The 22,937-nt window shown below is 32.5% G+C and overlaps 2 protein-coding genes and 2 long non-coding RNA genes across 4 annotated transcripts; all 4 read right to left on the reverse strand.

The window, feature by feature from the left end:
• Nucleotides 1–947: 947 nt before the first annotated feature.
• ifc (delta4-sphingolipid-FADS-like protein ifc) lies at nt 948–8,856 on the reverse strand. Its single transcript, XM_075303018.1, has 3 exons — nt 8,699–8,856; nt 8,237–8,625; nt 948–1,991 (listed from the first exon to the last, which is right to left on the reverse strand). Exons 1-3 carry the CDS (start codon nt 8,705–8,707, stop codon nt 1,424–1,426), a joined length of 966 nt encoding a protein of 321 aa, XP_075159133.1. The 5' UTR covers nt 8,708–8,856; the 3' UTR covers nt 948–1,423.
• Nucleotides 8,857–11,604: 2,748 nt separating this feature from the next.
• LOC142232274 (uncharacterized) lies at nt 11,605–12,075 on the reverse strand. The gene is made up of 2 exons (XR_012721074.1): nt 11,996–12,075; nt 11,605–11,931 (listed from the first exon to the last, which is right to left on the reverse strand). It is a non-coding gene; the product is annotated as an uncharacterized LOC142232274 (long non-coding RNA).
• Nucleotides 12,076–12,414: 339 nt separating this feature from the next.
• Nucleotides 12,415–14,172, reverse strand: LOC142232275 (uncharacterized). Its single transcript, XR_012721075.1, has 3 exons — nt 13,617–14,172; nt 13,187–13,551; nt 12,415–13,122 (listed from the first exon to the last, which is right to left on the reverse strand). It is a non-coding gene; the product is annotated as an uncharacterized LOC142232275 (long non-coding RNA).
• Nucleotides 14,173–18,664: 4,492 nt separating this feature from the next.
• Nucleotides 18,665–21,709, reverse strand: LOC142232276 (late secretory pathway protein AVL9 homolog). Its single transcript, XM_075303019.1, has 4 exons — nt 21,418–21,709; nt 20,383–21,334; nt 19,728–20,325; nt 18,665–19,665 (listed from the first exon to the last, which is right to left on the reverse strand). Exons 1-4 carry the CDS (start codon nt 21,511–21,513, stop codon nt 19,158–19,160), a joined length of 2,154 nt encoding a protein of 717 aa, XP_075159134.1. The 5' UTR covers nt 21,514–21,709; the 3' UTR covers nt 18,665–19,157.
• Nucleotides 21,710–22,937: the final 1,228 nt, after the last annotated feature.

Raw genomic sequence — 22,937 nt, forward strand, 5'->3', positions numbered from 1 at the left:
TCCATATTAAGCTCAATGACAAGGGAACTCCTTTTTATAGCCGAGTCCGAACGGCGTTCCACATTGCAGTGAAACCACTTAGAGAAGCTTTGAAACCCTCAGAAATGTCACCAGCATTACTGAGGTGGGATAATCCACCGCTGAAAAACTTTTTGGTGTTCAGTCGAAGCAGGAATCGAACCCATGACCTTGTGTATGCAAGGCAGACATGCTAACCATGGCACCACGGTGGCTCCCTTTGTCAACTTAAGCGCTATCGTAATCCTATGAATATCGATGGTATTTGCCCAAAAATCTGAATATTTATCAAATTGAGGCATAACAGCAAAGAAAATGTTTGCTGATCGCAGACTTTTTTGTATGGTTGCATGCATTCTTATTGCAGTTCGTCAAGGGAATTTAATTAGAATTGTTTTCAATATTTACAAATTTTGGAGCAGACTACTTTGATAGCTCTTTAGCAACAAGAAACGAAACTTGTTCTCTTATCAATGAGTTCTGCCCGATTCTAAGCTCAATTAAAAGAGATCTACTTGTAGCCGAGTCCGAACAGCGTTTTACATTACGCTGAAACCACTTAGAGATTGCCTTGAAACACATAGAACTGTTGCCAGCATTAACAAGAGTGGACAAACCACCGTTGAAACCGGCGATCCTTTATATTCATGGCGTGCATGCAAACCATTGCACCTGTACCCCATATAAATGTAGTTTTAACGTAGCTTGGAAATAGATTAGGCAATTTGCATGCCAATACCTAGGAACAATATCAACTAAATCTATCAATAACGTATATATCTACATGCAGTGTGAGTTCTGTTTGCAAATATTTTAATTAACAACTATTGCCATTGGGAATATGTCACATGCTAAATAGTTTTTGTTTGGTGTTAATTTGTTATATGAATCCCTGTGTAGATTTTTTTTTCAAATTGAAAATCATTACGTTTACTTGTACAACATACATTTGTTTTATTTTTATTTATTACTTTCTTTTATTATTAAACATTCAAAGGTCCTCAAAGGCCTATGCAAAAAATACCCATTTCGGGTATTATTTTTCCATTCCATTTTTCCAGAATTAAATTATATACATATATATATAGTACATTAAACAACATGTTTAGTTTTGAGGTACACTGTGTTTTTAAAGTCAATTATTTAATATAGCCATAATGGTTATTGTTGACACGCAACTAAATAAGCCACATTACAATAGAATATCTTTGATCTGTGATGGCATTTACTGTGTACCCTAGTACACAATACAAGTAAATGTAGGAACATGTTATTTATCAAAATATAAAGTTTGTTATTATTTAATAGTGCAATATTTTGAGATTATCATTTTAGCTCTCGGTGACATAGAAGAAAACTAGTAATTGATACAAAAAAAAACACAAATACAAAATACTGGTACATCTTATGTCTTAAGACCTGTTTGATGACGCTTTACTCTAGCATATGGTCCAACAGCTGGATCCATTATAAAATCGTACAATACACGCACCCAACTTGTATGTTGGGGCATTGTGTCATAAAATTCGGGCGCAATTTTCTTTACTTCTGGCAAGCGGGAACCAGGAACAGCAGGAAAATCATGGTGTTCATTGTGATAGCCGACATTAAATGTTATCCAGTTTAGGGGACCATAATACGAATATGTTTCGAATCCTTTGGCAAACATATAATGTTCGGATATAAAATGACCTGCAACAGGATGTAAACCCATGGCTAAAATGGAACCTATAACCAAATAGGCCATAGCTTTCCAACCGAAGAAGTATACAACGCAGAAATTAAAAGTCAACTGTATGACGGTGTTTATTATTTCCAAACGTGTTGGGGGTTTAGGATTGATTATCAGAGGGCGAAATATGTAGAAAAATGGTTGCAAACAAACCCAAATAAATTTACCAAAGGTTGTATTGAATAATTTCGCCTCCACTAAAGTTGGAATATCAGTGTCAATTACTTCATTTCCTTGATACCTAAAAGTAAAAAATATTTAGTATATAAGTTAAAAAATAGTAATATGAAATGGAAAAAATATTAAAATTATTAAAAAAAAAGCTTTGACTCTCTCCCTCTTGGATATTAAAACTAGAACTGTGAAATTTTCTCTTCAATTCCAAACATTCCAAAGACAAAAGTAAAGACAATGACCTTTTTATCATATAATGCCCAAGCCCTTAATTAAAACTCATAGCGAAACCTCTCAAACTTGGACACTCTGAAAAGCGGACACTTTTCAAAAGTGGACAACTTTCGTGAGACATATATTATCACATTAAAAGTAACTTCTTATAAGCGGACACCTTCCAAATGTGGAAAAAATTTAGGCGACCGTGGGTGCCCACTTTTGAGAGGTTTCACCGTGCTGGATTTTACCGTAAAGACCTTTCTTGTTATTTTATTTTTTATTAATTGGGATTTCTGAGCTATCAACATATTTAAAATAAAATTTGAATACTCGACTTCGAAAAAAAAATGGAATATGCTTAAAATTCAAATTCAAACATTTTTTAATCTCTACTGTTTATTTCAAATTCGCCGGAACAATTGATTTATTAAAATACCTAATATAAGATACCAACATTATTAGCTAATTTTTTCATCCAGCAAAACCTACAGTTTGATAAACTTTTTTGTATGTCTTGGATGACGAAATTCTTTGTGTGCACACGATTTATAGTCACACCAAATTTTGGTTCAATATCAAATTCGTGATAAATTCATTACGAAATTTCTTTAATTATTGTAAACCCTTGGGTATATATATTTTTTTTTTTTTTGTATGTTCAATTCCTTATCATATCTTCTTAACAAATACACTTTATTACATTATACGTCATTCACATTACACTTAGATTTCGAGTCTAATCTGAATGGGCTATTAGGAAAACCTAAATGGGTTTGAACGATTAATTAAAAATGGCTACATAATTGTATTAACTTTGTTCCGTAGTGTACTTTTGGTAGCTCTTTGATATACTAAGATGTCATCCATGACGGACTTAAGCTTAGATACTAGAGGTGTGCACGTGACGCGAAATTGTCGTTACTCACGAAAATGTTCGTGACTCACGCGTGAGTCGTGATTCACGCTGACGGCAACGGCGTGAGCGTGAGTCACGAAAATTATATCTTCGTGATTGTGCGTGAGTAACGAATTTCGGAAAAACACACTCACGAAAATTATTCCGCGTACGAACATAAAATGCTTACGAGTTGAATTCATTTATAATTTTAGTGACACCCTAGATGTAAAGAGTTTTAAAACGCTCTCGATTTTAATCATACTCACGTTTTCAATCAGGTTCTATAGGTAAATTACTCATAAAATTATTCGTGAGTCACAAGGTTTTTCGTGAGTCACGATATTTTTCGTGAGTCATGACATTTAAAAGATTTTCGTGCGTGAGTACAAATTTTCTTTTCGTGAGCGTGAGTCCTACCAAAAAATATCATGTGTGAGTGTGCGTGAATAAGATTTCTCCGTCGTGGGTGTGCGTGAGCGTGAGCAAAATTTTACTCACGTGCACACCTCTATTAGATACACTTGCATATACCTTTCAATATTAGCAAATATTGGTCAATATAAGCATGTCAAAAATGAATTAATACAAATTAATTTTTGGCCAGTTCAAATGTTAGATATCCATTACAATGCAACACGTAGTAGAAATTCTCCCAAGACAATAAGACATTTTCATACTGCTAATGTTTGGTTTAAAGATTGAAACTTTTGTGAATATGGATTGTCATGTTACTGATTGGAAACTGTTTCGACTAATAATGTTGGCCAAAATCGGCTAATCATCTCAAATAAAGATGTCGATAAGGGGATATTTTTTACGAAAATTTTTTGAAAAGTCGAAAATTCGATTTCTCCATATTTTGAAAAAGTCCACGGTACAAGTACTCTTCAACGCTTAGTGTCCCAAAAATACAACAGCTCAGAACTATGTCGAACTACAAACCATGCCATATAAGTCCGATACTGCGATAGTTCAGAATCAGACATTTAGGAAAACCAATTTTAAGTCAAACAGAATTTATTGATATTTTGAATGGAGAGGTATTTGCTAGTTGGAATCAAAGACAATAAACTTTAGGAAGATAGGAAATTGGCTTGCGTCATACCAAATGTTGCATTTACCTTGTTAGTTCCATACATGTTTGTAATTTTTTTATTTGTTTCTCCGTTTTTATTTTTTAAATGAAAAACTTAATTTTCTTAATGAAACAATGTTAAATTTTAGGCAACAAAAAAAATACATTTTCCCCTTTATGGAAATTTATTTCGTGCACTTAATTTCTTTTTATTTACATTTTACTGCTATGTAAATACTTGTCGTATACGCGTTTGGTTCGATAAACGAAAAGTATGAAACTAACACCATAAATGGTTCCTTCCTAAAGTTTATTGTCTTTGATTGGAATAATATAAGTTCATATGTTCAAGAGGCACTAAGATATAGGACATTTCTTATTATTGAATTTGAATAACTAACAAGTACACATTGTATTTAAGACAAAAATTGTAAAATACATAGAAAAATTAAACAATATAGTAAAGCACAAAAATGACAGACGACCTCACGCCATTGTCAAAATTCAGATAAATATTTTCTTCAATTTATTAAATATTGTGAGCATGTAAAATTTATAAATGAATTATTGTATTTCTGAAAATGTAAAATTTGATTCTAATACCCTGTAGGAATTTCTCGAACTCAAACTAACTATTTACTAACTAATTTGAGGCGACTTTATGCAGTCTTGAGTCAGTTGAATTTTTCCCAAACTCACTTTTTCTCGATCAGCAATGAGTTACCTTTTCATTCACTCTAAGCTGATGCATATTTAAGTAAGGTAAAGTCATGGAAACAATTCAAATAAACAAACAAAAAATATGTATTGACTTCCATAATTGTCAATTTAGATTTGGCTTTTTATATTTGTTTCAATTTAGCTTGTAATTTTAGATAACTGTTGTAATTTTTTGCCACGGATCGCGGTAAGTAACATATAAATGCATAATTAAAATGCAATTTAATAATTAAACTTTAATTTTTTCCACTAGAACCCATCATTATCAGTGACGGAATAAATGGAAACTTCGATTAAAAGTATTAAATGGCTATTTGAGGACGAAGATATTAGGAAATACACTTAAGCCTTTTGGACTTCCCTGACGAATGCCACTTCCATTCAGTGTGCGTCATTACAAAAGTAGGTACAACTCCCTCTGAGTTAAACGAGAAAATTAAGACAAGACTCAAACTCAAGACAAGATGAACTAAACTAATATTACCCGAATTTTTAGTTACGTTATATTTTATTTATTGTAAAATAATTTAAAAAATCTGAATTATTATTTTTAATTAATTCAAACTAGAATGAATCAAAAATAATAAAACAAAAACAAAATATTTTATTATCCACAAATAGCTCACCATAAACTAATCAGTTAAGAGCTAACTCATAGTATGCTCATATATTATCAGCCTAATGCCCTGTTCCTGTATATCGAACGAAAACCAGTTAGAAAGAAAGGCAGTCACTCGAATTCGAATGAATTTGGGTTTTTCTATTTTTGAAAGTTCGATTCGTATGTATGAGAATACATTGATTATTAAAAATGAGTATTTTTAAATTTTTGGCCTGAGAATTCATTCAAATGTTAACAATGCTTTTACTTTTTTCTTGACACTTATTGTATATGTTCGTTTATTACTCGACAACAAAATATGAAGTGACTTGCCTTTCGAAATAAAAGAACAAAAATCAATTTTCTTTCGTTTGGAATACGAAAGAAAGCTTTCGTTTGATATACAGGAACAGGCCATAAAGTTAACTCACTTTGAGCTAACTTTTGGTTAGTTGAAGCTTATTTCCTACAGGGTAATAAAGGCGAATATTACTACTACTACAAACCATCAGCGTTGCCAGAATTGTTTCACCAAAAACCGCTAGATTTGTCCAAAAAACTAGCCAAAAAAAGCTAAAAAATTTAAAAAAATAGCTAGAAAAAAAGCTAAATTTTTTTGTATCAAAAGTCACATTTTTGAATTAAAATTTAGCAAACTTAAAGGCTTTATTTCACTTAAAAAGCATAATATTTTAATTGTATTCAATTTAATTCCATTTCTGTGAGACTGTAAGAAAATTTAAGTCATATTAGCTCTGTTGGCGTACTCGATACATTTTGATTACTATCACAAATTTTTACTGGAAGTCCTTCGTTTATATTTCCTTGTAAAAACATTTTTCTCAGTGAACTTGCAATTGTCAGTTGGTTAATCATGTCACATAGAACTGCATTAGCAAATGTCACATAGAACTGCATTAGAAAATATCTATATATTTCGTTTTAACTGAATTAATGATAAATTCGTGAACGTGTACACTTCTCCTAATTTTACCCAAGAGAATAAAACCCATTATAACTGTCTTGCAAGTTTATAATGAATAACTTTTATTCGAAAATTTCCCAAACCTACTGTTGTCCAATTTTCGTAAATGTAAATCCATCCCATTAATAAATAGCAGATTTGTTTTGATCCTATCACTACGAATTTTTTATTGCATTTTTTGGTGTTAAAAAAATAATACCACATTCAAAACTTTATTTCCTTAATTATTTCTATGTTAGGTTCCAAAGATTTTGTACACTAATGATTTTTGTATTGATTCCGAGTCAAATTTGAATTTATTCGTTTTCTCAGCTTTTTCTTCATGAGCTATCACAGTGCTTTAAAAACGTGCTAACGAAAACTTAAATTTTCAAATTCAGACTCGACTTTAAGTAGAAATTAGATAAAAACGAAGTTTTATCCACATTTCAATAGGAATATGCCGAAAAAAAAGCCAAAAATAGCTAAAAGGATCATGAAAAAAAGCCAGAAAAAAAGCTAAAAGCTAAGTGCATTTTTTTCCCGCTAAACGTCTTCAAAAAAAGCCAAATCTAGCGGGAAAAAAGCTAAATTGGCAACGCTGCAAACCATGCTAAAACTACAACAATAAGTTCAGATATTTTGCTGAGCCTCTTAAAGTTTCCTGATGAATTAAGACTACCTTTCAAAATACTTGTACCAATGAAAAAGTCGTACCCTTTAAAAAGTCGAAGAATTTACGGTTAATGTTATAAAACACACAAATAATATTCTTTCGAATAACAATAAACATTTCATCGAATTTCTTCCATTGTTTAATGACAAAAGTCATTTAATTCGAATTGATGAATTGCCATTAAAGCTACTGGCTACCTTGTGTCGGACTGAAGAATACCAATTCAAATGCTCTCAATCAAATCAATTACCGATGAACCATTTTTGGCTTCACTATAATTAAATCTATAGTTGGAAGCATATGTACAAACTAAAATAATTTATATGTTATTTATGTATATTGAAATATTTTAAAATAAGTTTTTATTTGCAAATTGGGATTTTCGTATTTGAACAGAATAACGCCATCGATAAAAAAGAAAGTTATTAATATTGGTTAATAGCATTAATATGTGACATTTATATTGTTAGCAAATGTACACACCAAACACACACACACATATACTCACAAATAACCATACCATAATACGTGATATTATTTTTCTATGTTATTTTTAATAAAGTACCTTTACTATCAACAAGCAATCTATTTGCAACTACAGTTGATAAGATTCTAGAATTGAAGAGTTTTTGTTAGAAGTTTAAACAAAAGGGTAAACTTTTGTGAATGTATGTAAAATTTATATTTGTTTACATATCAATGACATCACAATTCATCCTAGAATGAATTGCGCCCGACCCTTTTTCTAGGCAAAGCGTGCAATTTGGTTCTTCTACGTAAATGTTATGAAGACAACGCCTTTATAAATGTGGACATTTCATTGAATTTCGTTCAATAGAAGAGTTTGAAGGTAAGGTAAATAATTAAATAAATCGAACAATTCAGAAGTGTATGGATATAATTAAACACACTTGAGAAATAAAAATTTGTATTATATTTAAAAAGATTATCGCCCATATACAAAAAAATTAAAGATAAGCTATCAATAAATTATTTTTATATGGACATATTTTATATTATTAAATTAGATTCCGAAAAAAATGTTGTTAACTTCTGCACCCAATTTTGCTTAAGGATTGCATTTAGTCTATACGGCAATTTTATGCTTTCTGAGATTTCAGTAAATATTAAGACAACGCCCTTCATAAAAACCACTCACCTGTGATGCTCCAAATGATATTTCCTAAACGATATTGACATCGGTAACCCAATAGGAAGGTTACAAATGAATCCAAGTATTCTATTAGACATCGGCCGGCTAAATCCAAATGCCAAATTATGAGAGATCTCATGGACAGCCAACATAAGGGAGTGATTGATAACTCCTCCGAAGATATATGCGGTTAATATCAAAAGTGGCCACGAGAAGTTTTTTACAATAAACAGAGATAATATCTGAATCAAAACCATGCTCCCTGCTACCCACTTAAATTTTGGATCACAGCCATAAAGCTTTTTTATTTGGGGGTATTTTTCCAGTATGATTTTTCGCCGAGAGGCGTGAGGTTCCTCTGTATAAACCCATTCGAAATCTGTCCGGCTAACTTCCTAAGAACAATAAAATATTACACATCAATTAATTAATAGCCCTCCCTTATCCGTTCTTGTATTGTTTACTCACCTGCCCCATTTCTAAGTAGTCTATTAGTCAATACTAAATAATACTACGACTACTTAGATTTCGAGATAAAAAGCTGCGACGACAAAATGACACAATGACAAAATGAACATTTCCTACATTTCAAATTCTACATGAAGATAACTTTCGATAACAGGGTTATCGAAAAAACTAAAGGGCGACACATGTACCAAACAAAAACAAAAAAACAAATGAGAAGCAAAAAACGGACCTTAATGCTTAGTACTAAGTTCGTTTATGCGAAACACGAATATCTTCATATATCTCCGTTAATAGGGTCTCAAAACCAGATATGTTAACTTATTTATGCGAAATAATATACCTGGCTACTTTTTCGTGCGAAAAATCCAGGGTTGTATAAATATGTTCTTTAAAATGATCAAAACAAAGATTTCGCATTTATTCCGCGCTAACTTTTTTTATATGAAGTATAACAGTTTTTCGCGCGAAAACGTGATCTTAGTACTAGGCTTAAAACATAAACGCCGTACATATCATTACTAACGAAATTTTTGAAATTTCTAGTTTGGATGGGAAAGTGATTTTGAACTTTCGAAAAAGCGATATACATTACAAACGAAATCAAATTTTTTACATTTCGACTTTTGTATAGCAAGCGAGATTTTGAGCATACTGTGAATTATGATCTCTAGAGACAAGAAATCTCCACGTCAGAAACACTATCTAGGTCTCCACATTGCAGGCCCCTTTCAAGTTCCGTTACTAGTTTTGTGTGTGAATTCCATTGTCAGTGTCACGACCACCACCACAAGATTGCATAGCTTTAGTCGGGGTTGATTGCCGTCACGTGGGGCCCGTTAAATTGTACGGTAATGATATTTTCCAATATGTTTCTCGGCTCCATAGATTGTTCATTCATTTTTTGTAGTATGCGTGTCACCCTGTTTTTTCGATAACACTGATTTATAAACATCGTCATTTCACCTGCGTGAAGATAGCGACGTCGCTAACTTTCGATAACAGGGTTATCGAAAAAATAACAGGGTGACACAGAGACGACAAAAACTGAATTAATATAAGACGGACAGACAGAATATTTAATGAAATTTATGTATTTCCGTGCTTAAAAACAACGATTTATACACAGAATATGGTAGAGAACAGCTTTACCTACAATTTGGTGTGCCACATGTGCCTGTTCAATGATATTTAGCTTGGTTATTATTGGGTACTGGTGGTCAGGACACTATTTCCCATGTGGAGTCCAGGAATGGACTTCGTACACAAAAGTGACAACGGAACTTGATAGAGGGCATCAATACCTACAATTTGGTATACCACATGTATCTGGGAAACGCCGAGTGTAGAACAAAATTTTCCAGAAACTGTTGGACGCACTGGTGGTCAGGACAGTATTTCCAGCGCTGAGGCCAGGAATGGACTTCGTACACAAAAGTGACAACGGATATTGATAGAGAGCATCAATACCTACAATTTGGTATACCACATGTATCTGGGAAACGCCGAGTGTAGAACAAAATTTTCCAGAAACTGTTGGACGCACTGGTGGTCAGGACAGTATTTCCAGCGCTGAGGCCAGGAATGGACTTCGTACACAAAATTGACAACGGATATTGATAGAGGGAATCAATACCTACAATTTGGTATACCACATGTATCTGGGAAACGCCGAGTGTAGAACAAAATTTTCCAGAAACTGTTGGACGCACTGGTGGTCAGGACAGTATTTCCAGCGCTGAGGCCAGGAATGGACTTCGTACACAAAAGTGACAACGGATATTGATAGAGGGCATCAATACCTACAATTTGGTATACCACATGTATCTGGGAAACGCCGAGTGTAGAACAAAATTTTCCAGAAACTGTTGGACGCACTGGTGGTCAGGACAGTATTTCCAGCGCTGAGGCCAGGAATGGACTTCGTACACAAAAGTGACAACGGAACTTGGTAGAAGACATCAATACCTACAATTTGGTATACCACATGTATCTGGGAAACGCCGAGTGTAGAACAAAATTTTCCAGAAACTCTTGGACGCACTGGTGGTCAGGACAGTATTTCCAGCGCTGAGGCCAGGAATGGACTTCGTACACAAAAGTGACAACGGATATTGATAGAGAGCATCAATACCTACAATTTGGTATACCACATGTATCTGGGAAACGCCGAGTGTAGAACAAAATTTTCCAGAAACTGTTGGACGCACTGGTGGTCGCTATCTTCACGCAGGTGTCATTTCAGTTAATTATCGCATGATTGACAACCCAATAAACACAAACGTTTGAAAAATGCTAAATTTCAACAATTTTTCAAACATTTTTTCAAAGGATTAGGGTAATATTCAAGTTGAGAAATTGTTGAGAAAATCGCGTTCTCAACAAAAAACAGACATTACCCTCAACAGTGAAATTCAACACATTAGCAATAATATCTCAAGTGTTATCCTCAAATTGAAATGCATCGCTACTCAATAATTTGTCAAACAATTTTCGATGCGAGTCAAATTCAAAATTAACATCGTTGCAAATACTTTTCAACCTAAATTTGTATGAATGATATCCCCACTTCAAATTGAAAGTTAAAGCCAAAATTCTATGAATTTTGTATAATCAAAATAAAAAATAAAATATATAATAATACACTACACTACATAATACACTACAATACCAATTGATAAATAATAATCTTATTAAACATATCAACAAAAAAGGACAAAAAAAAAAAAAACAAACAACAAAACTTTAAATATCTTAAACATTATTAGTAAACACTTTTGCATTGATAATTCGTTTTCCTTCCTTTTGGTTCCTTCCTTTTATTAACATGCGGGCAATTTGAAATTAGGAACGTACTGGACCGCGTGTTAGAATTGATTTCCAGCAGAAGCGTATGAATTAAACTGACGATGTGATGTCCATTTTCATCCAGAAGTTGTTGATTTCAACAATTTGTTGTTTTTAACAATTTTAATTGGTTGCACTTGTAATGTTTCTGGAAACTTTTTCTTGTCGATAAGCCACTCATTTTTCATTGGTCAGCTTCTTATTGTTTGCAAGAATGTAGCATCCAAAGATTTAAATTTAGTGAATTCTCTAAAGTTTTGATTTAATTTTTCATATTGACGTACCAATTATTATAAACTATTTGAAGCAGTTCCAGTTAATTGTCCACCATTTTTTCATCGGTCAGTTTTTAATGTTTTCAAGAACGTAGAATCCATAATATTAGTTTTCTGCAAAGAGATATACATTTAGTGACTTCCTTAAAGTTTTATTTCATTTTTTATTTTCACTTACCTATTTTTATAAACTATTTGGTTATTTGTCTAAAATTTGTTATTTCTTGCAATTGACCACGAACTTCGTTGCACAAATAACCCAATAAACACAAACGTTTGAAAAATACTAAAATTCAATAATTTTTCAAACATTTTTTCAAAGGATTAGGGTAATATTCAAGTTGAGAAATTGTTGAGAAAATCGCGTTCTCAACAAAAAACAGACATTACCCTCAACAGTAAAATTCAACACAATAGCAATAATTTCTCAATTGTAATCCTCAAATTGAAATGCACCGCTGCTCAATAATTTCTCAAACAGTTTTCAACGTGAGAAAAATAAAAAATTAGCATTGTTGCGAATACTTTCAAACCACAATTTGTATGAAAGTCAATCCTAGTTCTAACTGAAAGTCAATACTAAATTTCTAGGGATTTTGTAAATTTTATTATTTTTTTCGTTAACAAATATAATAATCTTAAAAATAACATTAATAATATATAAAAATGATAATCAAAATGTGATTATCTTATTAAACGTATTAATAAATAAAACTATGAATACAACTTTAACGGTCATTTTCATGTAGCTCCGTTAGGCTTTAACTGCCGGTTAGCAGAAAGTAAATTCCAAATATCTTCTCTCCGGTTAACTTTAACTGAAAATTTTTTGACAGTTAAGATCCTAAGTGGCATATGGGATATATGCGCTAGATGTCAGCTATGTCCATAATACGGTTTAAAAGTCCGTTAGTTAACGGAGCACTAACGGAGCTTCATGAAAATGAGCGTAAATATCTTAAACATTTTTACACGTATAATTCCATTTCCTCCATAATGTTGGTGTCAAATAACTATTAATTAATATGCTGGCAATTTGAAATAATTACTATCGAGGAACTTGCTGGCTTTTGTGTTAGAATAGATTCCAGCAAGAGGAAATCACAAAATATCAACCTAATGACGGGATGTAAATTGATGTAGTGCACATTTTCATCCAGAAGTTCTTGATATAGGAATTGTTGCACTTTGTTTTAATTGGTTGCACTTTGTAAGTTTTCTGAAAACTTTTCTTTGTTGTTTCCTTCATTGGTTTTTCATCGGCCAACATCTTCCAAGAATATACCATCCAATCATTTTAGTTTTCTGCAAAACAATCGAGTTTTGTGATTTCCATTATGTTTTCATTTCACTTTTTATTTTGACTTACCAATTTGTATTTCTTCCAACTGACCACGTACTTCGTGATTTCCTCAAGAACGTTGGTGTTACAAAATTGTTGTTATTAAAATACTGGCAATTTTCAGGAACTTGATGACCAGATAATTGGAATAAATTTCCAGCAATTTCAATTCACAAAATAACAAATTAAACCGATGATGCGATGTAAATTAAACTATCGATGTGATGCGAATTATCATCCAGTAGTTGTTGATATGGAAAAGCATAAATACCAAGTTTTTTTTGGTTGCACTTTGATTTATGGAAACTTTCTCTTCTCGATAAGCCACTACCATTGTTCATCGGCCAGCCTCTTAATGTGTCCAAGAATCAGCATCCAAATATTTTAGTCTTCTGCAAAGAGATTTGAGTTTAGTGACTTCCTTAAAGTTTTCATTTCGTGTTTTAGTTTTACTTACCAATTATTATAAGCAATTTCAATTGATTATTAAAAAATTTCCAAAGTAGTATTAAAAACCATGTGGTTTTTTCGTTGCATTTCAGGGTAGTGTTTTGTCAACGTTTTCTCCAATTATCTACAACACATTTTCAAAGTTTTCGTCAACATTTTGCCAAATTGGTTGTAATTCGCAAACAACTTGAAGATGTATTGAAGATGAGCTTTTTCAAGTCAAGTTGAATTTATGTTGAAAATTATATTTACCCTCAAACTGAAGAGGTGTTGCATTTGAAAAACGCTAATCCTGTGTTTATTGGGAAGTATTGAAAACCACATGGTTTTTTCGTTGCATTTTAGTGTAGTGTTTTGTCGAAGTTTTCTCATATTATCTTCAACCCCTTTTCAAAGATTTCGTCAACATTTTGGCAAATTTGAAGTAATTCGCAAACAATTTGAAGATATATTGAAGATGAGCTATTTCAAGTCAAATTGAATTTATGTTGAAAATTATATTTACCCTCAAACTGAAAAGTTGTTGCATTTGAAAAACGCTCATCCTGTGTTTATTGGGAATAGCTCCGTTCGCGTACCTATCAATGTGTAGTAATAATCACAAACCTTTACGGAAAGTCTTTCGTTTACTCCAAAGATCGATATATAGTTCAAATATGGCATGTGGCAAATAGAGAAGTTGCAATTTTTACAATCACTTTAATAATGCAATAAGAAATGTGTCTTAAATTTATTAAACTAAAATTTATTTTTTTTGTGATGAGTATCTCTGTAACCGTATATGGCCATTTCGGCTTGGTTGTAAAATGAGTTAAATATAGCATTTTCACTTCAAATGAAACCTTTTACATTTCAAATGAAACCTTTTTCAAATCAAATGAAACATTTTTGAAATCAAATGAAACCGTTTTCAAATCAAATGAAACCTTTTTCAAATCAAACGAAACCTTGTTCAAATCAAATGAAACATTTTGCAAATCAAGTGAAACCTTTTTCATTTCAAATGAAACTTTTTTCAAATCAAATTAATCTCTAAAACCAAATGAGTGCTTACTGATGGATGAATTTTAATTAACCAACAATAATTATTTTCGGATAAATTTTTATATCACTAAAAGCAAAACTACACTTTTTTGTAAACATTTTGTTGAAGGATTATGCGTTATTTTCTTATGTGTATACTTAACAATTTCTTTTCAATGTTTTTTAGGAATGTAAACCTTCTTAAATAAAGACTCTTTTTAATTGAATATATATACATACATTTTATTCATCGATTGATTAGCACTTAAGTTTATAAGAAATTAAATTCACTACAATTAATTCATAAGAACTTACAAAATATGAATTATTGTTATATTAAAATTATAATGTAATATTAGAAAACAGTGTAATAATTTAAAGCATGATTTATAACTAATTAAGTGCAAGGGTTGTCGGCTTGCGGCTTGTGGAATTTTCAAGACCATGTCCATAACATAACTTGAGCAATCGGTTTGATTTCATTGTTGAATACTTTCCTCGATAACGTTAACAATGTTAAGTTCAATTCCTATATTGCTTAGGATTTAACGTGCGTGGAATTTCATTTTGAAGAATGCTTTCTCAATGGGGTTCAGCATGGGAGAATATGGTGGTAGAAACTTTATGATACATCCTCTGCAATTTACCATGTTTGCGATATCCTGGCCTTTGTGGATACGTGCATTGTCCATAATTGACGGTTAATGTTATAAAACACACAAATAATATTCTTTCGAATAACAATAAACATTTCATCGAATTTCTTCCATTGTTTAATGACAAAAGTCATTTAATTCGAATTGATGAATTGCCATTAAAGCTACTGGCTACCTTGTGTCGGACTGAAGAATACCAATTCAAATGCTCTCAATCAAATCAATTACCGGTGAACCATTTTTGGCTTCACTATAATTAAATCTATAGTTGGAAGCATATGTACAAACTAAAATAATTTATATGTTATTTATGTATATTGAAATATTTTAACATTATTTTTTATTTGCAAATTGGGATTTTCGTATTTGAACAGAATAACGCCATCGATAAAAAAGAAAGTTATTAATATTGGTTAATAGCATTAATATGTGACATTTATATTGTTAGCAATAATGAAATAATGAAAGAATAATAATGAAAGAATTTTCCAATTGCGGGTTAATTAATTCCAGAAGCTGCGTCATAAACATTTTAAATCGTTCAGCATTCACCGTAGAATTGGATACGACCATGTGGTGGACCACACCTACATTGTTTATAGCTGCAATCAATGTGACATTTCGACCTTTGACTGTTGGAACAACAACTGCCGCTCTGGTGCCCTTTCTTGATCTGGCTTGAGATCTTCTGAGATGTAGGTTGAACCCACACTCATCGACGAAGATTAACTTTTCCCGTTGCTGTGGAACCCATTGTGTAAATTCGTTTGCATACTTTTCTCTTAATTGAATTGTTCGTTCACAGTTCATTCTTGCTTCCACCAAATCTTCATTTCTTTTATACCGTGATATAATCGTTTTAGCTGTATTTATTTTAATGGATGTTAATTTTGCGGCTTCTCCAATGCTTTTTCCTTCTTCATATAATTTTATAAGAAGCATCTTTGTGTCTTTTGTAATTTTTGAGTAGGGTCCTGGGTTTCTTTTTGGAACAGCTATTGCTCGCCCTTCATTGATTTCGACGTCAGACATGCAGTTTTCTAATTCGACTGGCATACTATGATTGGGCTCCCAACAATCGGAGCTTCCCGAACTAAAATCAGTCTCACCCATTGTAGTATCAATTTGCAACTAATGTAATGTTTCTTATTTTCAATGTAAAGAGCTGCTGATCTTTCCAATGAGTTTCTATTTTGAAAAATAACGGTTTATGTAAACAACAACAAGAAGGTGACTTTAAAGACAATTCTTTTGAAGACGCATAATCTTTTTCTAATATTATCATCGAAAATATCAACCAATCGAAAATCCACAATGAGTTATTGTAAACAGTTTTCGCACGAAATTTAATAATAAAAAATTGAAATCACATTTAAAATATAGGTTTGGTGACATTAAGTCAAAATATAAAAATATATTTAAATATAACACGCGCAAAAACCGAAAAATTCTAAATTAAAAAAAATTAACAACGAAAAAAATATCGCATATGACATTAGAGTGTCTAAATTTCGTTGTGGACGAAATTATTTTTTTTTTTTCAACATTTCCCATGTATACACAGTATACATAGTAGAGCTCGACAAAAAATCAATAATCGGCCGAAGCCGATATTCCTCAAATTTGTAATTAAAGAAATTTGATGTGTTTTATTCAATATTAGAATAATTATTTAGAATGCATACATACAACAATAAATGGCAATTCAGTCCAGTAGTTTGATATTATGACAAAAAAAAAATTTTATAATTTTTTAACGTTTTATTTGTACTGGGTGTTTGGACTGAAATAAATTCAACACTTGGACAAATCAATATCAAATAAATTATTCAAAAAGCTTCGGCTTCGCTTAATCGACCTCATGAAGCCCAAGTCCGATTCGTGGCCGATTATCGATTTTTGGCCGAAGACGGAGCCGATGCTTTGGTCGAGCTCTAATACATAGCAATTAAGCCCTAACCATCAATGGTTTAAAGTATGATTTCAACTAAAAATCTGGGTCAAATATAAATATATTCTACAATTAATTGCAAAAGATTCATTTGATTTGAAAAAAGTTTCATTTGAAATGAAAAAGGTTTCACTTGATTTGCAAAATGTTTCATTTGAATTGAAAAAGGTTTCATTTTATTTGAAAAAGGATTCATTTGATTAGAAAAAGGTTTCATTTGATTTGAAAAAGGTTTCATTTGGTTTGAAAATGGTTTCATTTGAAATGTAAAAGGTTTCATTTGAAGTGAAAATGCTATATATAAAATAAAAAAATAAAATGTGCCAAGCCGTATTTTCTGATCGCACTATTTGGCTGAAACACATAAAACATAATCTGGCGTATGTATTAAAGTAATACATGAGGAATATATCTTGTGTTCTCCAACGAATGGTATTCCGCTAGACATACTATTAAAAAAACAGGAAAAAATTCTCATTGACGAATAATCTTGGAGGTAAGTTATATAACAATTGCATATTTTCCATTTGACTATTTCTATTTAACCAAAGCTTAAATGAAGGAACATCAACAGGAATATTTTCGTCATAAATAGCAACATGAGTATATACATAGAATAGAGAGTTCACCACTTGTAGTGTCACAATGGGCTGAACATTCAGAGATCATAAAATAACAGACATCCACTATACCTTACCTGACAAAATTTTAAAAAGTTTGTTAAGCTCAATTACAAGAGTTCTGCCTCTTATAGACCGGTTGGCGAAAATATTTATACTTCCTCCACTGCGTTTCTTTAATAATTGATTTTAGTGAATGTAAATGGCTGGAATCATTCCCCGTTAAGTTACTATTTAGACCCTTTTTTGATTTTAGCGACAAAATTCGAACTTAGTACCCACTTTGTAGTTCTAGTTCTTATAGTCTATTAAAATTTGTTGGTGTGGGATAGAAATTGGTATAAGGAAAAGTCTGCAAAAAAGGTCTCCGTGGCAGTGATGACCTCTTTACTCAACTGAGAAAAAATGAAGAAAATAAAATCTGGTCTATTGTCTGTTTTTTTGTCTTGAGTAAGCACATGCGGCACTCTTCGCTCCTACAGCTATTTCATGCCTTTGTCGCTGGATATGAAATGTCTATTGTCTCAGTCTCATTTTCAATTGACGATACCGATGATTTTTGTATTTTTTTCTTCTGAAGTAACCGCTTTCTGGGTATCTGGACATGGCTAATTGAAAACCGAGGTGTGACCACGTTGAAACCAACAGCACGCAATTATCTCATTTTCCATTTATGTAGAATATGAAGATACTCATGCTCCCACATGTGATAGAAATTAAAATACTAGTTCGATGCTATATTATCTTGTATAAGTACGTACCAGACCACCCTCGTCGACATCCGAATATGATAATAATGAGCATGTAATGAATCAATGTACACCTTTTATTAATATGTGGCTGTGAACACTTAATATCAAGAAATAATATTACAAAATAAATAAGTACTAAAATTATAGAGACTGTTATTTCGAACGATTACACAAAGCAGATTACACGTACAAAATTGACATATACAAATAAAAAGCTATACTTAATAAACATTATATTTTGTTTTTGGTTTATGTGTCGCATGTGCATATTTCTATTGTTGTAGAATAGAACATTACACGTCCCATATACAAAATATGGGAAATATAAATTTGTCCTAGTTCTTCTAAAATACTGATGTTCCATCATAGACAGTTTCTTTAGTAAACCACAGTAAAATTGTGTTCCATTCGAACGAGCCATAATGTTATTCATCGCGGCTCTCTGCTCAAATAGAACAAGCATTTGTAATAACATATAAACTCAATTTTACTCTTACATAGATACATATTATGTAAACCTTTAGTTTATGGCTGATTTGGACTTTATTATACCACAAAAATGCCTCCACTACTCTTAGTAGTGGACTGTGCAGTGTCATTTTGTTCTTCCTTGTTGAGTACTTCGGCTTCTTTGCCGATTTCAACAATTCCACTAACTTGTGTTTTGGTATTTTCCATTTCCTTTCCTTCCATAATTTCTTCAGCCTTCTCCACCTGTTTTTGTTCATTTTTATCACCATTTCTATCGTCCCCAAGATCGTCATGGTCTTGACCATTTTTACGAGAGAAAATTACTCTTTCCTCTGTATGTACACTAATACCCTCTTCGATAGTTTCACTGCTAGAAGCGTTTTGGAATGTAACTGAAATTATTTCTTGTGTTTCTTGCTCTGAACTTGAGGAACGTGTTTCCGTATTATTACTTGATCCCACTGGCGGAGATGTCATTGAGGACCACCAAAATGAGATGGCTCCCTTGGCCTGAGATAGAGCTCTACTTGTGTTGTTAACAGCTTGGTTTATTTTACGGCCACTCTCTGTACTCTGCATTGTCCTAAAATATTTCGATTAGATATTTCAATGTATACTCGGCAATAAAACGTAAATTGATCTTACTGTGCTAGTTTTAGTTTGACATCTGCAACTGAAAGAGTTGTACCAGCAAAGGGATGACCGATTGGAAGAGGTTCAAAAAACGATGCTTCTGGCCTTACGTCAAACCATTCTTGGTAGCATTGTGTTTTCTGAAAAGCAGACATAAAATTCGCATTGAAAGTGTCGGCTTCTTTTAATGGCGCCTCTGTAGTTATGGCAAGAACTGAGGTTCGTAGTAGGGCCAATAGGTAACCCTGAAATTGTTGTCTTATCCAGTTATCACTGCCACCTTCGTTATCCTCCTTAGGCACTTGAACATGTCGAAGAATGTAATCCATAAAACGTAAGTCCTCAGTACTCAAAATTAATTGCTTTCTTAGTTCTGGATCACGTATGTCCAAATTTCCATTTTCAATATCAACTAAAACGTCGGCCAGGTGTTGTCGTTGTTGAAATAGGACATTAGATGTACCTATAACATAACTTAAAACCGATGGATCCGTAAGCAAATCCATATATGGCAATGAGAGGTAAGGTAAGCACAAGTTGCCACTTGCAAAAATTGAGATTGGAGCACGATATTCGTTAGGGTTAGTAGCAGTAAATAATGCAAGGGTTGCTTAAAAGAAGTATTGATTAATTTCTTTACATAACATTATCTCCCAACTATAGTTACCTGTGGCATCCATGTTGGAATCTTTGGTGAAGGAACTACTTCTTTCCAGATTTTTTTCTTGCTGGGAATCTAAATCTGGATGAGCAACAACATCCTCTCCTGAGGTTGGAGATGAACTGCTATTGTTGCTTAACACATCGCTACTTTTTAAAGAAGCATCTGAACATTTCCTGAGAGTTTCTTCAACCATTTCAGTAACTTCGTCGGGACTTTCAGGGGATTTTTTCTCCTCTGTTGGTGTGTCTACTATATTTTGACATTCATCAGATTTTATAAGAGAGTCGGTATAATCAGGCATTGGTGAAAGGGGTCTCGATGTACGAACACAGGCGACTTCTTGGAAACCCTTTTCCAATAAACGTGGTATTAATGAAGATATTCCAAGAATCAAAGCACACATCCCCCGTACTGGTGACCCAAAACATATAACCTTTCTTTGTAACAAAAACAATTTCAACAACTGCAGTGTTTTATGCTTCCACTGTAAAACAATTTCTCGAAGCGATATTCCTACATGGAAATGGCGCAGCCCACGTCTAGATTCTTCCCCATCAAGGAGGCAAGAATTTAGATTCTGATAAGCTTTAACAAGAAGATCCGTCGACGAAAAGTCTCCTTCCTCGAAGAAAGCATCGGCAATTAAGGATAATTTCACTTCAATGTACCCGTATATAGGTAAACGTGCCAGACAGCAAACCGACTTTTGAACTGTCGAACGAGTTACATCGGAAGTTCGTATTTTTAGCTTTTCTACCGGTATTTGCCGGTAACATGAAACCCCATAAACACTCTCTGTTGGATCTGTCAAACTGGGCAAATTGAAAAACACAGTATCCTCAACAAAGTTATGTGAGCCATCGGGCAAGGCCAATGTAGATAGGTATTTCCAACCGCTTGGACATTCATTTTTGCCACTAGATCCCTGTACTAATGGAGGATATGAAAACTCGACCTGTAAATTAAGCAATAATTTGTTTTTACTCGTCCGATGAAATCAGAGAGTTTTACAGAAGCACAAAATAATCACGTTCATACCTGACATCCAAGCTTGTGATGGAAGCCTATAACCAAAATATGTAAAATTGGTTTAGTGCTGCCAGTTTCTGGTGTCTCTGCCAAAATATTTTCCATCGTCAACGAAACTATACCTAGTTTCACAAACAAAATTTCAGTTTTGCAAAAATGTATATGACACACGTATGATATCACACGGTGGTAATACTTTCGATTCTACCACTAGTCCTCCAGGGCACTTTTAAATATTTGCAAAAAAAGAATAAAGAAATGTTATTTTTCTTCCATCGATTTTGATCAATTTGAAGAATATTGAAGGGTTGCCAATTTAGACACCAGTTACTGCGGCCACGGAACTACTAATACGCAAACGCTACGTTACGGGTTTTATACCTGGTGTCGCCACATAAGATCTGTTCACGTACTTCAAATTATCCAATAAAAACTAAGAAAATAGTAAATTTATTTTAGATTTTATATAATTAATTAGTTATAGAGGCAATGCGCTATTATTGGCCTTTCTGGCTTATTGTATTGTCGTAAATAAATAAATAAATAAACCGAATTGTGATGAATGGACCAAAGAATTTTTTTTATTTTTTATCAAAACGACCATATGCCATTTTAGAGGCTCGTTGACAACATATTTATATACATTTTATATTGAAATATCGTTATCGAATGAATTGTGTGACAGAAACTTAGATATATACAAATATACTATTTACATATAAAACTCAATAACTAACATATAAAAACCAATAACAACTTTGTATTTAGATCTACATTTCGATAAAATCTAAAATCCTTCAAATTTGTTGAGTGCTTTATATAAAGGTTTATGTTCCCATTAACCAACATTTAAAACTGACCTGATTTGGAAAATATTTTTTAAGACTTTGTGGCGACGAACCTGTACAAGGCAAATTTAGTAAGGTAGTTTTAGTATTACAAAAACAAAAATGTCAGTCGCCATATTGAAACTTTGATTGTCAGTCAAATTGAATTAAATTTCTCACTTGTTGAGCAATATGTTCAACAAGTTGGAAATTTAAAATAGAGAAAATCTGGAAATGATCGACGTATGCTTCGAAATATGATACGGTCTACAAGAATAATTGAAGTAATTCTTACCATCAATTATGAGGATAATTTATTTCGATACTTTTCTGTCATAAATTTAAAGCAAATTGAAAATTCAAAATTTTTGGTATAAAATAATTTTATTTTGAATTTTTATTTTTATTTGTCACAATTGTCTATTAAACATTGGCGTAGCTAGCAACATTTTCGTAGGGGGTAAAAGCTACGATGTGTGCTCATTGTGAAGAAACCTCAAAAAGAGAAAAAATAAATACTTGTAGATGGGAAGAAACCATATTTAATTCTATGATATATAATCATGATTTGAAGAAATACTGAATGGTATTTGGTAGGGGGAGATGATAAACCCATAAAACCCCTTTAGCTACGCCTATGCCATTAAGCAGATACCGACAATCAAAGTTCTGCTCAAATGAAAAAATTGTAATCATCTGATA

Source organism: Haematobia irritans, chromosome 3 (genome assembly GCF_050003625.1).
Source record: "Haematobia irritans isolate KBUSLIRL chromosome 3, ASM5000362v1, whole genome shotgun sequence".
Taxonomy (NCBI): Eukaryota; Metazoa; Arthropoda; class Insecta; order Diptera; family Muscidae; genus Haematobia; species Haematobia irritans.

Bases quoted from the DNA above. Each gene is read 5' to 3' on its own strand.
- ifc (XM_075303018.1), bottom strand. The intron at 1,992-8,236 runs GTGAGTGGTTTT...TTTTACTTTTAG, and splicing joins TATCATTTGGAGCATCACAG to GTATCAAGGAAATGAAGTAA.
- LOC142232276 (XM_075303019.1), bottom strand. From the start codon at position 21,513: ATGGAAAATATTTTGGCAGAGACACCAGAAACTGGCAGCACTAAACCA. The intron at 21,335-21,417 runs GTATGAACGTGA...CTTAATTTACAG, and splicing joins ATCACAAGCTTGGATGTCAG to GTCGAGTTTTCATATCCTCC. The intron at 20,326-20,382 runs GTAACTATAGTT...ACTTCTTTTAAG, and splicing joins TTCCAACATGGATGCCACAG to CAACCCTTGCATTATTTACT.